The following is a 19,432-nucleotide window of genomic DNA, read 5'->3' as shown; positions in this document are numbered from 1 at the left end:
CACTATTTAAATATTTGATAACTTTGATATATGAAAACATCACCACAGTCAAGGTAATGAAAATATCTTGTGATCTGTTTCTCCAGCCCGCATTTTCAGACAACCACTGATCTGATTTCTGTTAGTATAGATGAATTTACATTTTTTAGACTTTTAAAATTCTAGAATTCCCTAAAATATTTAGAATTAAATAGAATTACATAGTATGTCCTCTTTGTTGACTGACTTTTTTCACTGAGCACAATTGAGATTCAACCATGCTATTGTTTTTTATGAGTTATCCTTTTTTATTGCTAAAATGGTTCCCATTGTACAGAGATAGCACAATTTGCTTATCTGTTTACTGGTAGGTATTTGGGTTGCTTCCATTTGCGACTATTGAAATAAAGCTACTGGGACATTCACAAGTTTTTGTATGAATATTTGGATTCATTTCTCTTGGGCAAGTACTTAGGAGTTGAATGGCTAGGACTATGATTTTTAAAAATATATATTTTTTAGTTGCAGATGGACACAATACCTCTATTTTATCTATTTATTTTTATGTGGTGCTGGGGATGGAACCCAGTGCCTCAAGCATGCTAGGCAAGCCCTCTACCACTGAGCCACAACCCCAGCCCATGGGACTATGATTATTTAGCAGTGTATTTTTAAATTTTCTAAATATTTGGGGATTTTCCCCAGACATCTTTGTTTTTGATTTCTAATTCAATCTCATTATGGTTAACACATTTGTTTTATACAATTTGAATCCTTTTAAATTATCGAAACTTTTTTTATGGCCCAGCATTTGGTCTATGTTGGTAAATATTCTATATACATTTGAATAGAATATTCTCTTGTTGAATAGAATTTTCTGTAGATGTTAGTTAGGGTTAGTTAGCCTAGTTTTGTACCTGTGAAGTTTTGGTCTAAGTAGTTTTTCCCTCCTCAGATCACATTTTCTTCAATTAATTTTATAATTGTTTCACATGTTGATCTTTAGTCTATAGAGATTCTTTTTCTTTCTTTCTTTCTTTTTCTTTTCTTTTCTTTTTTTTTTTTTTTTTTGAGGTATTGAGGGTTGAACTCAGGACCTCACATGTGCTAGGTAAGTGCCTACCACTGAGCTATATCCCCAGAAAAAATCCTCCATTTTTTCTGAGATGCTAGGTAGACATTAAGTTTATCTTTTTATATAGGGATCTAATTTTTTCAACATTATCTACTAAACAACCAGTATTTACTGTTTGATTTAAGATATATAATCTTAGAGCTCTTCATTCTATCATATGTGTCTGATATAAAAATTTACATATGAATATGAAAGAGTATGACATACGTCCTTTCACTGCTGTGGTTTTGTAGTGTGAATACATGATGCTCATTTTTTTTGCTGTGGTTTTGTAGCATGTCTTAATAATTTGGCATATCAGGTTCTACCATATCGTTACCTTTTTTTAATATTTATTTTTAAATTGTAGTTGGACACAATATCTTTATTTTATTTATTTTTATGTGTGCTGAGGATCAAACCCAGAGCCTCCCACGTGCTAGGTGAGTGCTGTACCACTGAGCCCCAGCCCCAGCCCTCGTTACATTTTCGTGGTTCACTTAGCTATTTGTAGATCTTTATTTGTCTATATGGGTTTTGTAGTGAGATTATTAAGTATATTAAAAATTTTATTTGGAGTATGGCAATATGTAAAAACGTGGATGTGTAACCGATGTGATTCTGCAATCTGTATACGGGGTAAAAATGGGAGTTCATAACCCACTTGAATCAAATGTACGAAATATGATATGTCAGGAGCTTTGTAATGTTTTGAACAACCAATAAAAAAAATAAAAAAAAATTTATTTGGAATATATCGAAATTTTAGATTAATTTAGGGATAATTAACATTTTATATTATTAAGTCATTCCATCCAATTGTGTGGAAGATTTTTCCATTTTCTCAAATCATCTTCCATGTCCTTTATCAAAGTTTTAAGATTTTCTCCAAAGAGACCCAGTTTAATTTACAGTTGTTTTACAACTATTGCTATCAAAATAGCATTTTATTTTTGGTTATTGCTATTGTTCTTTAGTGTATGATGTTGTTTTGTAGATTGAACTTGTATATGACAGCCTTGTTCAACTTTTATTGATTCTATTTGGATTATTGGTTCCGTTGCTTTTTAGAATATGATTATCATATCATCTGCCAATAAAAATAGTTTTATCTTTTTTCTCCCAATCCTCATACCACTATTTTTTTAACTTTTAGTAGTAGATGTACATAATATATTTATCTTATTTATTTTTATGTGGTTCTAAGAAATGAACCCAGAGCTTCACAGTGCTAGGCAAGTGCTCTACCATTGAGCTATAACCCCAGCCAACTAAAATCTCTTATTTCCTCTAATAATATGTTATTTGGTAGTTGTGGTATCAACTGTGTCTTCTTCCCTGTCTAAAGGGGAATAAATTTAAAGTTTTTTCTTGTTGGGCCTAATGGAGCACACCTGTAATCCCTGCTACTTAGGAGGCCTAGGGATGGGGATTGTGAGTTCCAGGCCAGCATGGGCAACATAGTAAGACTCTCTCTCAAAAGTTTCTATGCAGGGCTGGGGATGTGGCTCAAGTGGTAGCACGCTCGCCTGGCATGTGTGCGGCCCGGGTTCGTTCCTCAGCACCACATACAAACAAAGATGTTGTGTCCGCCGATAACTAAAAAGTAAATATTAAAATTCTCTCTCTGTCTCTCTCTCAAAGTTTCTATGCAGCCAGGTGCAGTGGTGCATGCCTGTAGTCCCAGCAGCCCAGGAGGCTGAGGCAGGAGAATCAAGAGCTCAAAGCCAGCCTTAGCAGATTAGCAAGGCACTCAGCAGACCCTGTCTCTAAATAAAATATAAAAAAGGGCTGGGGATATGGCTCAGTGGTTAAATACTTCTGGGTTCAATCCCCAGTACCAAAAAAACCCCCAAAACTTCTATGCTATGTCCATGTACAATTGTACAGTCAATCCCACTTTTATATATAAATATAATATACTAATTAAAATATTAACAAAAGCAATAGAAGGAATATCAGTAGAGTAGATCAAGCTGATTGGGGAAGGAGGAGGGGAAGGAAATGGAATATACTGGATCAGTTTATGTTATGTGCATGTATAAATATGGTATAATTCTACTACTATGTGTAATTATAATGTACCAATAAAAATAAATTTTCTCTATTATATATAGAATATATTATGACCTCTTGTATTTTTAATTTCCAAAGAATTTTTTTTCATAAATAGGTGGTAGGCTTTATCAAGTTTTTTTTTTTTTTTTTTGTAGTTATAGATGGACACAATACCTTTATTTATTTATTTATTTTCTTTATGTGGTGCTGAGGATCGAACCCAGTGCCTCATACATGCCAGGCAGGTGCTATACCACTGTGCCACAAGCCCAGCCTCTTAAATTCTTTTTATCAGTTGAAAAAATAAAATTATTTTCTCTTATATGGTGAACTGCATTGATAGATTTCTTTTCTTTCTTTCTTCTTCTTCTTTTTTTTTTTTTTTTTTTGGTACTAAGGATTGAACCCAGGAACATTTAACCACTGAGCAACATTCTCAGCCCTTTTTGAATTTTATTCAGAGACAGGGTCTCACTGAGTTGCTTAGGACCTTGCTAAGTTGTTGAGGCTGGCTTTTTGTTTTTTGTTACTGGGAATTGAACCCACAGGGGCTTAACCACTGAGCCACATCCCCAGCCCTTTTTTATATTTTATTTAGAGACAGGGTCTTGCTTCGTTGCTTAGCATCTTACTAAATTGCTGAGGCTGGCTTTGAAATTTTGATCCTCCTGCCTCAGCCTACTGAGCCACTGGGATTACAGGCATGTGCCACAGCACCTGGCGTTTGGAACTTTGCATTTTTGTTTATAAATGAAATGGCCTATATTTTACCTTTGTCAATCTAGTTTGATTTTTTTAATAATTTTTTTTTTAAAGTTTATTTTTCCATGTTCATATTAAGTGGCATCATACTGGCACTTGGGGTTTTTGGGATTGGAGAGGAAAGACAGGGCTTTGTCCTTGGCATCCAACCATCTTTTTTTTTTTTTTTTTTTTTTTTTTTTAAGAGAGAGAGAGAGAGAGAGAGAGAGAGAATTTTTTAAAATATTTTATTTTTTTAGTTCTCGGCGGACACAACATCTTTGTATGTGGTGCTGAGGATCGAACCCGGGCTGCACGCATGCCAGGCGAGCGTGCTACCGTTTGAGCCACATCCCCAGCCCGTCAATCTAGTTTTATAATCAAGGTTGTTATAGTGGTGAGCAAGGAAAAGATGTTGTTACAAATACAAATTTTCATTTAAATAGGAGGAACAGGGTGGGGTTGTGGCTCAGTGGTATAGAGCTTGCCTAGCATATGTGAGGCACAGGGTTTGATCCTCAGCACCACATAAAAATAAATAAATAAAATATAAAAGTAACTAAATAGGAGGAACAAGTTCTGGTGTTTTATTGTATATTATAGTGACTATAATTAATAATGATGTATATTTTAAAATAGCTATGAGAGGATTTTATGTGTTCTTATCACAAAGAAATGATAAAAATTTGAGGAGATGGATATGTAATTAGCTTGATTGATCATTTCACAAAGTATACATACATTAAAACAACCTTTTCCCCCATAAATATACATAATTATTGTATATAAAAAATAAATAAAACTTAGAAAAAGGTTGTTAGGCAACCTTTCTGGTCTATTATGTATCAACTTATATATGATAAGAATTGATTTCTACTTGAAGATTTAGCAGAATGCAACTATAAAACAAAGCCTGAGTAGTTGGCAAAAGGGGGTGTTTGATAACCATTTAATTTTCATATTCATCTTATGTATTTTACATTCTTCATGGTATTTTATTGTTGTTGTTGTCTTTTTTTTTAGCTGTACTAGGAATGAACCCAGTGGGGCTCTACCACTGAGCTATATCCCCAGACCTCAGTTTTGTTAATCTTTTTTATATTTATTCTCTAAATCACTGATTTGTGCCCTTAAATTTTAAGTGATTTTTCTTTATTTCTTTGGGTTTAAAATGTTGCCCTTTTTAAATTTTGCTTTATGTTCATGCCACCTTAAAGTGATCATTTTAATTTTTTATTGTAAAATGAATTGTTTTTGTTGGGAACTTAAACTAATGCCTTAATTGGAAGGTTTAATTCCACAAACAGGTAAAGTGAAGAAAAGATAAGACAGGCAGAGAGGGATGTGAACTAGTGTAAGGTAATGCTTGCTTTGTAGCAGACATTTCATTATGACAAGCTGCAAAGGACAACTGGTTGCTTTGTAAGTATACCTAGATTGGTCTTGTGAGACATCTCTGAGCATTCAGGCTATATGTACTCTCCATGCTTCTGAATAGTGTGAGCAGGAAAAAAGGGGCATGTGTTCTTTTTTCCTCCTCCCTCCCAAGGTCAGAATTCATCATATGGGGAGTTAATTTCACTCATATTTCGAAGTTGCATCATCTGGCCCTTTGGCAGCTGCTTTGGGAGTCATATGCCATGCCCTGAGGTATAGGATTTCATCCAATCCAGAAGTGGTGGGAAGAGCCAGGAATTCAGATTATGTGGCTGGTTGACCTCACTGCACAGAATTGGCGAAAATGGAAGGGCCTGACCCTCTTTGGTGGTATTGTTTTGAAAGAAACTTTTTGAGCTTCTCTATTCAGGGAGCTACTGTCTCCAGAAGCTTTCTAGAGGCCCATACAGAAAAGTACAAACATAGGATCCACCTGCAGAGGTCTCTTTGAGGAGGTCAGGGATCAGATTGTAGGCACAGTTTCAATTATAACAAACATAGTGTAAAAGTTTAGGAGTTAGAGATCTTCAAGCTAGGTGAGAGGGGCAGATGCAAGTCCTCCATCCCAGGTCTCATGTAGCAATAGTAATCATGTGCATGTAGAAAAAGGCTTCCCCTATTTAAGAGATGTTATGTAGGTGGGATATCTTAATTTTGAGGGTTTACTTCCTATTTGGAGGCAAGGGAGGGTGGGGGGCGGGGTGGGGGAAGGAGGGGTGGGATTCTTTCCTTGCCTTTACTCCCCGAGTTCTTTTTTCAAATCTTCCATATACTATTTAATTTATAAGTTGGTCCTCTCAGTTGCCAAGAATAGTATTTTAAAATTTTTATTCTGATTGAGAATGTGTCTATTTATTCTTGTAGTTTTGCCAAATTTTTGTTTTAAATATATTAGGGGGGGGGCTAAGATTGTGGCTTAGTGTTAGAGCGCTCGCCTAGCACGGTCGGGACCCGGGTTCCATCCTCAGCACCACATAAAAATAAAGGCATTGTGTTGTGTCCATGTGTCCATCTACACCTAAAAAATAAATATTAAAAAAAATATATGTATATGTGTGTGTGTGTGTGTGTGTGTGTGTGTGTGTGTATATATATTTATTTGGTTATTAAGTGCACAGACTTTGAGAATTTTTGTCTTCTGGTTAATCAACCCTTCTTTCATTGAATGGTCACTTGCTATACCTAGTAATAGTTTTCACTTTAATTCTGTGATAATATGATTATACTACTTACATATGTATTTTTTTAAAAATTTAATTTTTATTTATTTTTATGTGGTGCTGAGGGTCAAACTCAGGGCCTCACCCATGCTAGGCAAGTGCTTTACCTCTGAGCCACAACCCCAGCACTACACTACTTAAATTTGTTGTTAGTATTTGTATGATATATCTTTTCCATATTTTTACTTTCAACCTTTCTTGTGATTGTGTTTTAGATAGCTCTTAGAAATACCATATGCTTGGGTTTTGCTTTTGTTTATTCAATCATATTTGTTTTTTTAAATTGTAATATTACATTGTTGATATCCTTGTGTTCAGGAACACAGTGTTACTGTGTGCTTTGTATTTGGCATGGTGTGTATGAGTGTGAGAGTGTGTGTGTATTCCTTTTTTTCTCCTGTCTCGCCTTCTTTAGGATTGATTGAATTTTGTTTTTCCATTTCCTCCTTTTATTAGCTTATAAATTATTCTCATATAATTTTTTCCCCACAGTGCTGGGGATTGAACCCAGGGCCTTGTACATGCTAAGCAAGTACTCTGCCACTGAGCTACGTCACCTTCTATATTGATGCTTTTTATCTTTTAATCCTACAAGATGCTGTTATGATTATTGCTATTACTATTTTGAACTATTAATATTAATTAGATGGCTCTACATATTCACCATTCCAATTTTTAAAAAAATTTTCTTCTGAATTTCCAATCTCACCTTGGATCGCTTTGCCTCTGACACTTTAATTTCATTTTGTTTAGTCATGATTTTTCTGGTTTTAGTGTATCTGAGAATGTCCTTCTTTTCATATTTGAAGGACATTTTTGCTTGGTATAGATTTCTAATTGCTAGTTATTGTCTTTCAGCACTTTGAAGATGAGTATATTTTGGGGGGGCTTCTGTTGTTTCTGCTGAAAAACATTAGCTATAAGTCTTACTCTTGTTCCTATGAAGATAATTTGTCTTTCCTCTGGCTATTTTGAGTCTTTCTCCTTTCCTTTGTCTTTGGGTTTCTGCAGTTGCATAATAAATGACTAAGTTTGGTTTTCTTTTAATTTACCTTAGTTGAGGTTTGTATACTTGAATTTGTGTATGTCATTTACAAGTTTGGGGAAATTCTGTTATTATCTTTTTTAATATTACTTTTGCCTTGTCCTTTTTCTCCTCTCTGTTAGGGACTGCAATGCTTTTTGTGTTAAGCTATTCATGTGTTCTCTGCATCTCATACTGTATCTTTATTTTTTCCCATCATTTTTGTCTTCATTCTAGATGTTTTCTTCTACCTTAATTTTCTCTGCAGTTTGCTTAATCTTTAAAACCGTCAGTAGTTTTTTGTTTTTTCAGTCCTGGGGAACTCAGGGGCACCCTACTACTGAGCTACATCCTCATCATGGAGGCTGGCTTTCAACTTAGGATCCTTCTGATTCTGCCTCCCAAGAAGCTAGGGATACAGACATGTGCCACCATGTCTAACCCAATGGATTCTTAATTTTACTTATTTTTTAGCTCTGAAATTTCTAGTTCATCATTATTTTAACTGACTCTTCTGATTCTGTTTTTGGTATTGAGGGTGGTTTTTTGTTTGTTTGTTTGTTTTTGTTTTTTTAAATCTGGGCACTTTCCACTGAGCTACATTCCTAGCATTTTTTTTTAATGATCCCAACTTAGTTTGCTTAGAGCCTTGCTAAGTTGCTGAGGGGTGGCTAGGATTATAGGTATGCACTACCATGCCTAGCGTCTGATTAAATTCTTTCTTTCTTTATTTTTTTGTGGTGCTAGGGATTGAACCCAGGGCCTTGTGCATGCGAGGCAAGCACTCTATTAACTGAGCTACATCCCCAGCCCAACTTTTACCTTATTGAACTGACTATAGTTAAGTTCATATCCTGAGCTCCAGTGAAATTATTTGTATTTCCTGTCATTTTTGTTCATATTTTCAAGTATCATTGTATGTCTTGCTTTTTTTTTTTTTTTTTTTCCTTCAGGACACACCATTAACAAATCAAGTTTGAGGGATTGGGATGATCTGAAGCTAAACCATAATTCCTGTGAGGGCCTACTTCAGTTTCATCATTTTTTTTTTTTTTTTTTTTTTTGATAGTCACTGACTACCAGTGTCTGCCATACTTAGCTTTGAAAATCAGTCAAAAGTAGAGACTATTAGATTCTCAGTTTCCCCTAGAGACCCATTATATATCCTAGAAGAGAATATAGTTCCTGGGCCTATTTCCTTCTACATATTGGCTTGGAAATTCTATCTGGTTAATTCTCTGATGCATTTAAGCAGATTTTAAAAAGTAAAGTTGAGACTAAAAATATATACTTTGTTAACTTCTTTTGGTTACCCTCAGTGGGAAGATTGGTCTGAATTGCCTAATCTATTAGTACCAGACTCAGAAGTCCTTCCTACCTATTTTTTTCCATCTTCAAAAATTTGTTGATACTTTTTATATTCATCTTTTTCCTCTTCTATTTTTTAATCTCTGTAGGTTTATACATTTAAATATTATCCTCATTTTAATGTGATTTTGGAAGGAAGACTAAGTAAATACAAACACATGGCCTTTCTACCCTAATTGGAAGTCTCCAACTTTTTTTTAATATATATATTTTTAGTTGCAGGTGGACACAATACTTTTATTTTATTTTTATATGGTGGCGAGGATTTAACCCAGTGCTTCACGCATGCTAGGTGAGCGATCTCTCACTGAGCCACAACCCCAGCCCTCCAACTTCTTAAACTGGATTCAAAGCCCATCTCCAGCCCATTGTTCAGTTGGTGATCCAAGTAACTCAATTTCTTTCCCATTTTAATTTAAACTAAGTCATTTAACTATTATTGTATTTCTCTACTTCCATTTATCACTAGCAGAATAATGTACTTGTGTTTCATTTGATTTGCCTCAACTTCTTATGTTCCCAATTTACCCACATCCAACAGTTTCCATCCAATCAGTTTCCATTCTATCATTCATAGGACTGATGACTAATTTATAGTAATGGCAGCAGCTTGAGGTGGTGTGGTAAGTCCTTTTAGGAATACCAATATAAGATATGAAATATTTAGGGATGGGGATCTAACTCAATGTAGAACGTTTGCTTGGCATGTCCAAAGCCTTGGATTCACGTCTCCAGCACCCTGCAAAATACACATATAAAACATTTTAAAAAAACAACTATTTGAAAGTGGTCATCTGGTTTCTATCATAGGTAATCAGCTCTTCTACTGTAGTGTGAAAGCAACTGTAGAAAATATATAGGCACTGCATTTAAAAATATTTGACTGTGCTCCAAAACAACTTTATTTACACATACAAGTGGTAAGCCAGCCTGGCACAGTGGCGCATTGCCTATAATCCCAGCAACTTGAGAGGCAGAGTGAGGATCCCAAGTTCAAAGCCAGCCTCACTAACTTAGTGAAGCTCTAGTTAACTTATCCTGTCTCAAAATAAAAAATAAAGAGAGCCAGGTGTGGTGGTATATGCCTGTAATCCCAACAGCTGGGGAGGCTGAGGCAGGAAGATTGCAAATTCAAAGCCAGCCTCGCAGTTTATCAAGGCCCTAAATCACTTAACAAGACCCTGTCTCTGGGGATGTGGCTCAAGCGGTAGCGCGCTCACCTGGCATGCGTGTGGCCCGGGTTCGATCCTCAGCACCACATACAAACAAAGATGTTGTGCCCGCCGAATACTAAAAAATAAATATTAAAAAATTCTCTCTCTCTACCTCTCTCTACCTCTCTCTTAAAAAAAAAAAAGACCCTGTCTCTAAATAAAAAATTTTTAAAAAATTTTTTTAGTTATATATGGACATAATATCTTTATTTTGTTTATTTATTTTTATGTGGTGCTGAGGATCGAACCCAGGGTCTCTTACATGCAAGGCGAGCACTCTACCACTGAGCCACAACCCCAGCCCCTAAATAAAAATTTAAAAAGCGCTGGGGATTTAGCTCAGTGCCCCTAGGTTTAATCCCTGGTACCAAAAAAATAAATTAAAAATAATAAAAAGGGCTTGGAATGTGGCTTAGTGGTTAAGTGCTCCTGGGTTTAATCCCCAGTATAAGCAAAAATAACCAAAACAGTTTCGGCACCATAATGAAAGCACAAATAACCGGAATGGGAGCAGACTTCATGGATCAGCTCTGCCTTTTATTCAGCAGCAGAGTCAGGCATTGGAGGGGCTCACTTTCTGGTAGAAATGGCCACTGGTTACAAGAGAGCTTGAGTTTTTATAGGTTACATTGAGAGGTGACTTAATTATTGAAAGAATGTGCAGTTTGGGCACTCAGGCAACTGGTTATGAGAATTTGAAACTTATTTTTACTGGACAAGGATGTAGGGTAGAATGTTTATCTCTTTTCTCCAGGAGTCACTGGGAAAGGATTAATGTTTGGCTGTCTCCTCTGAGGTCTATAGTCACTGGAAAGAATTTACTGGGAAAGGATCAATATTTGTCCCTTCCCAGGGACTGCCATTTTAGGATTGATGTTTGCCTCTTTCCCAGGGATTGTCTTGTCACTGGGAAAGGATTTACTGGGGAAGAATCAATGTTTTTCTTTCTTTCTCCTTCCCTCCTCCTGTCTTGGGGGGTTGCCATTTTCCATATCCTTCACCTGGTACCCCCCACCCCGAAATAAAAGGGCAAGCCAGATGTGGCCAATAGGCCATTGCTTGCATATTTCTGTCTTAGAGCAACCCCAATCAAATAGTTATACTATAATATACTACAAATAAGTCAAAATGAATGCTAAAGAATGTTCACATAACACACAGGAAGGCAGGGAAAAAAGGAAATAAAATAAAAAGCAGAGAAGACAAATTGAAAACAAACAATGAAATGGCATACTTAAATCCTATCATATAAGGAATTACTATGGTAAACTGAAAAATGGCTCCTCGAAGATGTCCCTTTTCTAGTTCCTGGGATCTATGATTGTTACATTATATGGCAAAAGAGACTTTTGGTGTAATGAAGTTAGATTTTGAAGCAGGGAGATTATTTTGGATTATCTAGGTTGGCCCCTTTTGAGGGCATACTCCTAATATCTGGCATAGACATGTTCAAATATAGTTGCTCTGTGATTTTTATTATTTTTTGAATAGTGAAATAAAAAGAATAGAGTTTCTTGGGGCTGGGGTTGTGGCTCAAGTGGTAGTGCACTTGCCTAGCATGCGTGAGGCACTGGGTTTGATCCTCAGCACCACATAAAAATAAAGGTTAAAAAAAAAAAAAGAATAGAGTTCCTGTTCTCTGAGGGCTTTAATGTTATCAAAAAAATATATTTTTCTTCTCATCTAGATTCTTGAGATCCTGGATTTAGTAAGTAACTTTTATAATCACAATCCATTTGATATTGTGATTTGAATTTTACAGCAAGGTTGTATAGGGGTGGGGTGTGATATAGTGATAAAAGTTATGCTATCAATTTAGATTATCTCCTTAAGTTATTCAAAAATGTAAGCAAGTCTATCAAAGTCTGTCCATGCAGTTTAGGGAATATGTTTCTCATGTTTTACAAATTTTATCTTCTATAATAACTTTAAAATTTTTTTTTGTAGTTGTAGATGGACGGAATGCCTTTATTTTATTTGTTTATTTTTACACGGTGCTGAAGATTGATCCCAGTTCCTCAAGCATTCTAGGCAAGCGCTCTGCCACTGAGTTACAACCCCAGCCCTGTAATAATTTTTTTTAAATATTTATTTCTCAGGTGTAGATGGACACAACACAATGCCTTTATTTTTATGTGGTGCTAAGGATCGAACCCAGCCCGTGCTAGGCTAGTGCTCTACCGATGAGCCACAATCCCAGCCCCTGTAATAACTTTTTAATACCCAAGATAGGAAATGATTTTTAAATCAAAATGTAATCTATTTAGGAGCAGGAGCTGCATTATCCATTCTAGATGAATTTCTTGAAGAATCTTCCAAACTGCCATCTGAGTCAGGAGAACCCATATTGTCTACACAATTTCAGGATTCAAGTATTGACCCCAAACAATCCAACCTGTTTTTCAAGGAGATACCAGAAAAAAAAGGTAACTAGGAATTAATACTTCCACTTGAAATGGGGGCATAAACAAACTAGGCAAGGATGAAAACTCTCAGGATTATATAAGCAACAGTGCTGACTTGTTTGAAATCAATATTGCTTACATTCTTTCAGATTATTCTAAGCTCTGAAGTTCAAAAACAGAGGTGTAACTTCTTTAGTAAGCAAGGATTTTAAGCTCACCCAAGTAGTTCACAAAAAACCTTGACTGACTTATGAGTCTTCATTTTCAGAATATCTACAAATTGTGTTTCACATTCAAGGAGATCCAAATACTTTAAAACCCTTTCATTTAATTGTGACTTGTCCTTGGAACTAACAGTGATTTACGTTGAGGACCTTTGAGTTCTCCTCTTTATGGGCCATTGCTGGAGACAGTCTACTGCTTTCTAGATGATGATCTTTTTCATGTATTATTACATAAGAATATTTTCCCTACTATGCTAGTGGGTCTGAACTTCTGATATTTTCCCTTTATATCTAATCATCTATCCTTTTTTAATATTTTTTCTTAGTTGTTGATAGATCTTTATTTATTTTTTAAATTTATTTATACATGGTACTGAGAATTGAACCCAGTGCTTCACACATGCCAGGCAAGTGAGCTACCACTGAGCCACAGTCCCAGCCCTGATCTTCTATCCTTTTAATATAATATTTTCAGAAGCATCAAAATGTCAAGATTCATCAGCTATTCTGCAACCTGCTCCTTACTCTGGTGTTTCTCAAACTCCTACTACAATCTTCATGGAGACCATACGCTTCTTGATGAAAGTCAATGCTGTGCAGGTCAGACTATTTGGAAAAGGACATTAGATGGAAAGACTTTAATGAATTACTTTTTATATTCATAGTGTTTTCTTTGTCAGCTTAAATATGTATGAAGCATAAATCAAATAAACTTTTTTTGAGAGGCGCTGGAGATAGAACCCCTGGGTGCATACTAGTCCTGGTGCATGCTAGGCACATTCTACCATCGAGCTATATACCCAGCCCTTCAAATATACTTTCAAGAGCACACCTTAAGCCCAATAGGAAAAACACGCAAACATGAACCACTCTCTGCGGATGGCACTAGCAGACCTCACTGCAAGTCTCCTCCCTACTGTAGAATACCAGCAGAGCCAAGTCAGACTCTTTAAGTATTTGCAGCCTGATATCACTTTCTTTGGGGAATTAATGTGTGAGGGCTGAGGGTTCATAGGAACCTTCTCATACTTTTTTTCCTTTTTAGATCTGATCAATTGAAAACAGATGCATAGTGCAATATGGGGAAGGGGTTAAAATATTAAATTATTTTTATCAATAAAGCTGGGATTAAGACTATAAGTGTTCCCACATTTAACTTACCCTTGCAGTCATAGGTGGAGCAGCTGGAGAACTGCAGCCTCCTCCCAGAAAAGAAGCACGTTCTATGAGATCTACCCTACCACATGTCAAACAAGAAGCATATCCATGAGCAAAAGATATCCAAGTACAAAAGATAGCAAGATCCGGGAGCCAAGGGATTTGGCCCTGATCTTAGCACATTAACTCTTCACAATTATAAACAGGCTCTCTTTTTTCCCAATTAAATAAGTCATTATTCCCCTTAGGTCAGAGAGCCAAAAGACAGGTAGAGAGAACAACTACACCCACTATCCTCACCCAGTATTTTCCTAAGAAGGTAAAAGTATCAGTAGAGGTTTTATATTATAGGCTGAATGGGAATAGACTGAGAATACAAGAAGGGGTCAAGTTTGCAGCCCTTTTGAAGTGTGAAAAACAAATAAGATACAAGATGTGGCAGAAACAGATATTTGTTTTCAGGTCTAGAGTCTAGAATCATAGAGAGGCAAGATTTGCCTCACCATGCATTTCCTTATGGTGACAGCTGTCTGTTACTTCGTGTGTAAATGGGATGGTTGAGGCAATGCCTTTGTCTGCTGCATAATAAATACATTCTAAAACTCACCTCATATCATGACTAGCAAGATCAGAATTGTGTGATATTGCAGGTTATTCTCTTGGAATTATCTCCATTTGGTGACTAAGTGAGTAGTTGATAATGGAACATGAAATATACTGAATGTTTGTAATTCACTCCATGTCTCACCATGATTATCCTAGAAGTATAGTGTGTGAAGCTTCTAGAAATGTGGCTTACTGGTACTTTCTTTATATAGTATGAAAAGGCAAAGAAAACCTACCTGCAACCCTTTGAAGTTGAGGATAATCATTTCATTCTATAAGATGTTCATTATTGGTTATTATCAGAGACAGAATCCTTCAAATGTGAAAGCTATGGGAGTAATGCAGTGCAGCCATGTACATGTTCCTTATGGTCTGATTTCATTGTAGTATGTGCACAGAGTGCTCGCACATGAGCTGTTATGCCCTCAAGGAGGCCCCAGCTGTGAGTATTACTTGGTGCTGGCCCAGACACACCTTCTGAAGAAGGACTTTACCAAGGCAGAGGAATGCCTTCAACATGCAGTCCGGCTGGATTACCTGGTAATGATTTTGCAAGAAGCTCTGGAGTGGGGGAAGGAGTGAGTAGGCCTTATTAAAGTTAATGATGCCTGCTGGGCATTGCCAAGTACACCTGTGGTCCCAGCACTTGGAAACCTGAGGCAGGAAGATGAATTAAGACCAGGAGTTCCAGGCCATTTCAGGTAACACAGTGAGACCTAGTCTCAAAAAATAGTAGTTATGGGCTGGGGTTGTGGCTCAGTGGTAAGCGCTCACCTAGCACATGTGAGGCCCTGGGTTTGATCCTCAGCACCACATAAAAATAAATAAATAAAATAAAGGTATTGTGTCCAACTACAACTAAAAAATAAATATTAAAAAAATAGTGGTTACATGTTAGAGGTAGATTTTTGGTGACCAGGGGTGGGACGATTGGCTGTCAGTAAACTCATCTATATATACTAGTCCATTTGTTTTCTTAAGTAATCATGAGTTTTGCTGAGGGAAGAGAAAAGGAGAAAGAGCTCTTTCACAGATAGTGTTTACCTATTTCAAGTTTTTTAGACCTGCTTTCTGCTTGGTTATGCTTGAATGTTTTTCTTAATATTTACCCCAAAGACAAAATGGTTTTGAAGAATACAAGAAAGAAATGAGACAACAGACTAGAAAAATACCTTCCAGTGCTGTGAAATGCTTCTGAGTGCTCACAGAATGTTAAACATAGGTCACTAATGTACTTTTAAATATCACCTCATCCCATTTTACTACTTGTTGTTTACTTTCTCAGAACCCTAATGTCTGGGGCATGAAAGGTCATCTCTATTTTCTAAGAGGAGATCATGCTGAGGCCAAGGCATGCTACGAGCGAACCATTAGTTTTGTATTGGATGCTTCTGAGATGCACTTCATATTCCTACGACTGGGGCTCATCTATCTGGAAGAGAAAGAGGTATAGAGGAAGGATAGTAATCATGTAACTTAAGCCATGGTCTGGAACCTGATATAGTTCAAATATTTATAACCAGTATTATGATAATGAGGCTTTATATCCAAAGGTAAAGACTGGCCCAATTTTTAACTCCTAAATTTTGGTACATCTGTTACTGCCATAAAACCAAAACCTAGTTTGCCTTCTCGTCCCCACCCCCCAAAAATTTTACTCCTTAATCTTAAGAGTATCCTATTTTTCCATGAGGTGGTCCCTGTCTCACCATGATTATCCTAGAAGTATATGAAGCTTCCAGAACTGTAGCTTAGTAGTACTTTCTTTCTATAGTACGAAAAGGCAAAGAAAACCTACCTGCAAGCCTGTAAGAGGTCACCTTCATGTCTAACCTGGCTAGGAGTGGGAATCGCCTGTTATCGGGTAAGAGAATGAGGTCTTGAGACCAAGCCCATGCACACTAATGACCTTGATTCCTTGGTCTTCTGTCACACTGGGGTTTGTGATGATGGCAGGGTAGCAATCATGGCAGTCTGCTGTAATGAGAAGCCCCTTTAAAAAGCTATTCATGAACTGAAGATCAATCTAATCTAGAAAAAGAAAATATCCTTAAAAATTCTACAAAAATCTGAATCAGGAAGCTATATAAAATTTTTCACATTATTTGGTTTAGGTACTCTTTAGTGACATTATCTGTGAGAAAAAGATGATGTGGGAAATGAAGAATCTACTCAATTAAAAAATCAATTGATAGCTAGGCATGGTGGTGCACACTTATAATCCCAGCAGCTCCAGAGGCTAAGACAGGAGGATCCCGAGTTCAAAGCCAGCCTCAGCAATGGTGAGGCACTAAGCCTCAGTGAGACTGAATGGGACCCTGTCTCTAAATAAAATACAAAAATAGGACTGGGGATGTGGCTCATGGTCAAATGCCCCTGAGTTCAATCGCTGGTACCAAAAAAATAAAAAATAAAAAAATTGACACTTATTAAGCATTGTGACCTGTTTACTGTAGGAGCTATTACAATTCCCAGTAAAAGATTCTGCCCTACCTCTCCTAAAAATTCACTGCTCGCCCTTCCATCCTGTCATCCAGTCTTTAAAAGAGGCATATATCTTATAATTCTTGTTTAATTTCTTCACATGTATTCTTAATCCCATTTCTCTACTGTTTTCTACTCTCTAATTTTTTTTCTTAACTTTTATCTTCCCCATATGTTTCCTTTTTTATTATACTACCACCACTTGAATGTTATCCTTAACAAAAGAATTCTCTGTTCCCTGTTTCCTCTTCCTTATTGGTATTATGTTCATTATGGAAAATTTAGAAGATACAAAATATGAAGAAAAAAGTTTGCATAATCCCAAAAATCCCAACAGAGAAAAACCACTGTTACCATTTATATGCATTTTCCTTCACTCTTTTTTACATATATAGTTGAAAGCCTTTTTTTTTTTTTTTTTAAGAAGGATCTAGCCCCAAACTTCTGGGCTCAAATAATGCTATTGCCTCAGTTTCTGTATAGCTGAGATTATTGGCAGGCACTGCTGCACCCAACTTTGAAAACAATTTTAATGCCTAATATATATAAAGATTGCAAGGCAATATATATATTGAGATATACATATATTACTATATATTATATGTGCAGTATAAGTATTATATAGAATATATAAATATAAATATATAACATATGTTAATATAATTATTATATAATGTATATTATATTAATTATATATTTACATAATATATAATTATATATTGCCTTGTAATCTTTATGCAATATGTATATGTATTATAGTTATATATAATATATATATTTATCCTTATAATCTTTTTTCTACTAAATATAACATTACTATCTTTTCACGTCACCAAATAATCTAAAACATGCCTGCATGATGTTCTGTGGTATAGATATGTAAGTAGGATGACCCTGTATTTTTTATCTCATAAGCCAGGACACTTGTGAGACTGAAAAAGATGATGTTATAATTATACTGGGATACAGCTTATGCCTTACTGGGAACCAGAACTTATGTTCATATACATAAGCCATGTGCCTCCTGCTCTGCCTTCCCAGAAAGGATATAAACCATCTGTGTCTCTTAGAAAACTGGGAGCATTCTAAAAAATAAAAGAGATCAACTACACAAACTATTCAGTATAGTCTTGATTCTGTTTGTTTTGAGTATTATAAAAAGTATTTTTATTAAGATAGAAACAGCCAGGCGCAGTAGTGCATGCCTGTAAATCTCAGCTACTCCGCAGGCTGAGGCAGGGGGATTGCAAGTTCAAAGCCAGTCTAGGCAACTTGTGAAACCCTGTCTCAAAATTTTAAAACTAAAAAAAGAAAATGGGGGCTAGGATACACAGTTCAGTGGTAGAATACCCTGGTTCAATCCCCAATACCCCTGAAAAAGAAACAGAAACAAAAAAACTATCACTAAGATGTGCAAGAAATCCCTCCATCAATATTTTAGTCATCCTATTCCTATATCTGGATATTCTATAATTTATTTGACCTGTTATTATTAGTCATGTTATTTTATACAGTTATACTTTTATACATGAAGCTGAAATAAACAGTTTTGTACTTAAATTAACTGTGATTATTTCCTCAGGATATATTTCTAAAAGACTCAGGATATATTTTTAAAGTCTCGCCTTCTAGAAAGGCTTTATACTGATTTATACTCTCTGGTAGAAGTGTGAGAGTCCATCTAACTATTACCTCAATCTGAGAGGTATCTTATTTGCAGTTTTATTACTAATAAGTCTGAAATAATATTATATATATTTCTGAAGAAATTGTTCATTTCTCTGTCCCATTTAATGCTCACTTCATTGCCATCAAGCATATACCTCTTTCCACTTGGATGAAATTCTCTAAAAGTCCCCTATGACATCCTAATTGCCAAATGCAACACTTAGATGAAGTTGTCACCTAGGTAAAAATCTCTGTGGCACTTAACTCTGTTGACCATGTCCTTCTTGAAGTGGTCTCTTCCCATAGCTTTTACAACAATGCATTCACGTCCTGCCAAATCTGTACCTTCATCTCTGATATTTCTTTCTTGGCTCTTTTTGCTGGATCCTCATGTTTTTCCCACGGTAGTTTCTGGGCTCTATGGTGAGTCCTTCTCTATGTCACATGTTTTCCCTAAGAAGTATCATCTATCCCCATGGTCTTTTTTTTAAAAATATTTTTTTAGTTGTTGGTAGACTTTTATTTTATTCATTTATTTGTGGTGCTGAGAATCAAACCCAGTGCCTCACACACGTCAGGCAAGCGCTCTGCCACTGAACCATGATCCCAGCCCCTACCCCCATTGTCTTAACTACCACTTGTGCCTTAATGAATTCTTAACCTTTAGTTTTTAACACTTTTCAAGTTCTGTCTGGTCCTTGTATCAAACAGCTCCATTAATGGTTCACCAGA

At 36.0% G+C, this 19,432-nt stretch overlaps 1 protein-coding gene across 5 annotated transcripts in view; it reads left to right on the top strand.

Moving 5' to 3' along the window:
• Positions 1 to 19,432, top strand: part of Cfap70 (cilia and flagella associated protein 70) — an 88,234-nt gene that overhangs the window by 62,681 nt on the left and 6,121 nt on the right. For 2 of the 5 annotated variants that reach the window (XM_076834226.1, XM_076834231.1), the window contains 5 exons: positions 12,423 to 12,581; positions 13,260 to 13,384; positions 14,936 to 15,088; positions 15,834 to 15,995; positions 16,323 to 16,412. In XM_076834226.1, the coding sequence (XP_076690341.1) occupies positions 12,423 to 12,581; positions 13,260 to 13,384; positions 14,936 to 15,088; positions 15,834 to 15,995; positions 16,323 to 16,412 (689 nt within the window). The remainder of the gene's footprint in view (positions 1 to 12,422; positions 12,582 to 13,259; positions 13,385 to 14,935; positions 15,089 to 15,833; positions 15,996 to 16,322; positions 16,413 to 19,432) is intronic. The other 3 variants (XM_076834227.1, XM_076834230.1, XM_076834229.1) reach the window with 3 other exon arrangements.

This window comes from Callospermophilus lateralis, chromosome 15 (genome assembly GCF_048772815.1).
Source record: "Callospermophilus lateralis isolate mCalLat2 chromosome 15, mCalLat2.hap1, whole genome shotgun sequence".
NCBI lineage: Eukaryota > Metazoa > Chordata > Mammalia > Rodentia > Sciuridae > Callospermophilus > Callospermophilus lateralis.
This window is presented reverse-complemented; position numbering and strand designations above follow the sequence as displayed.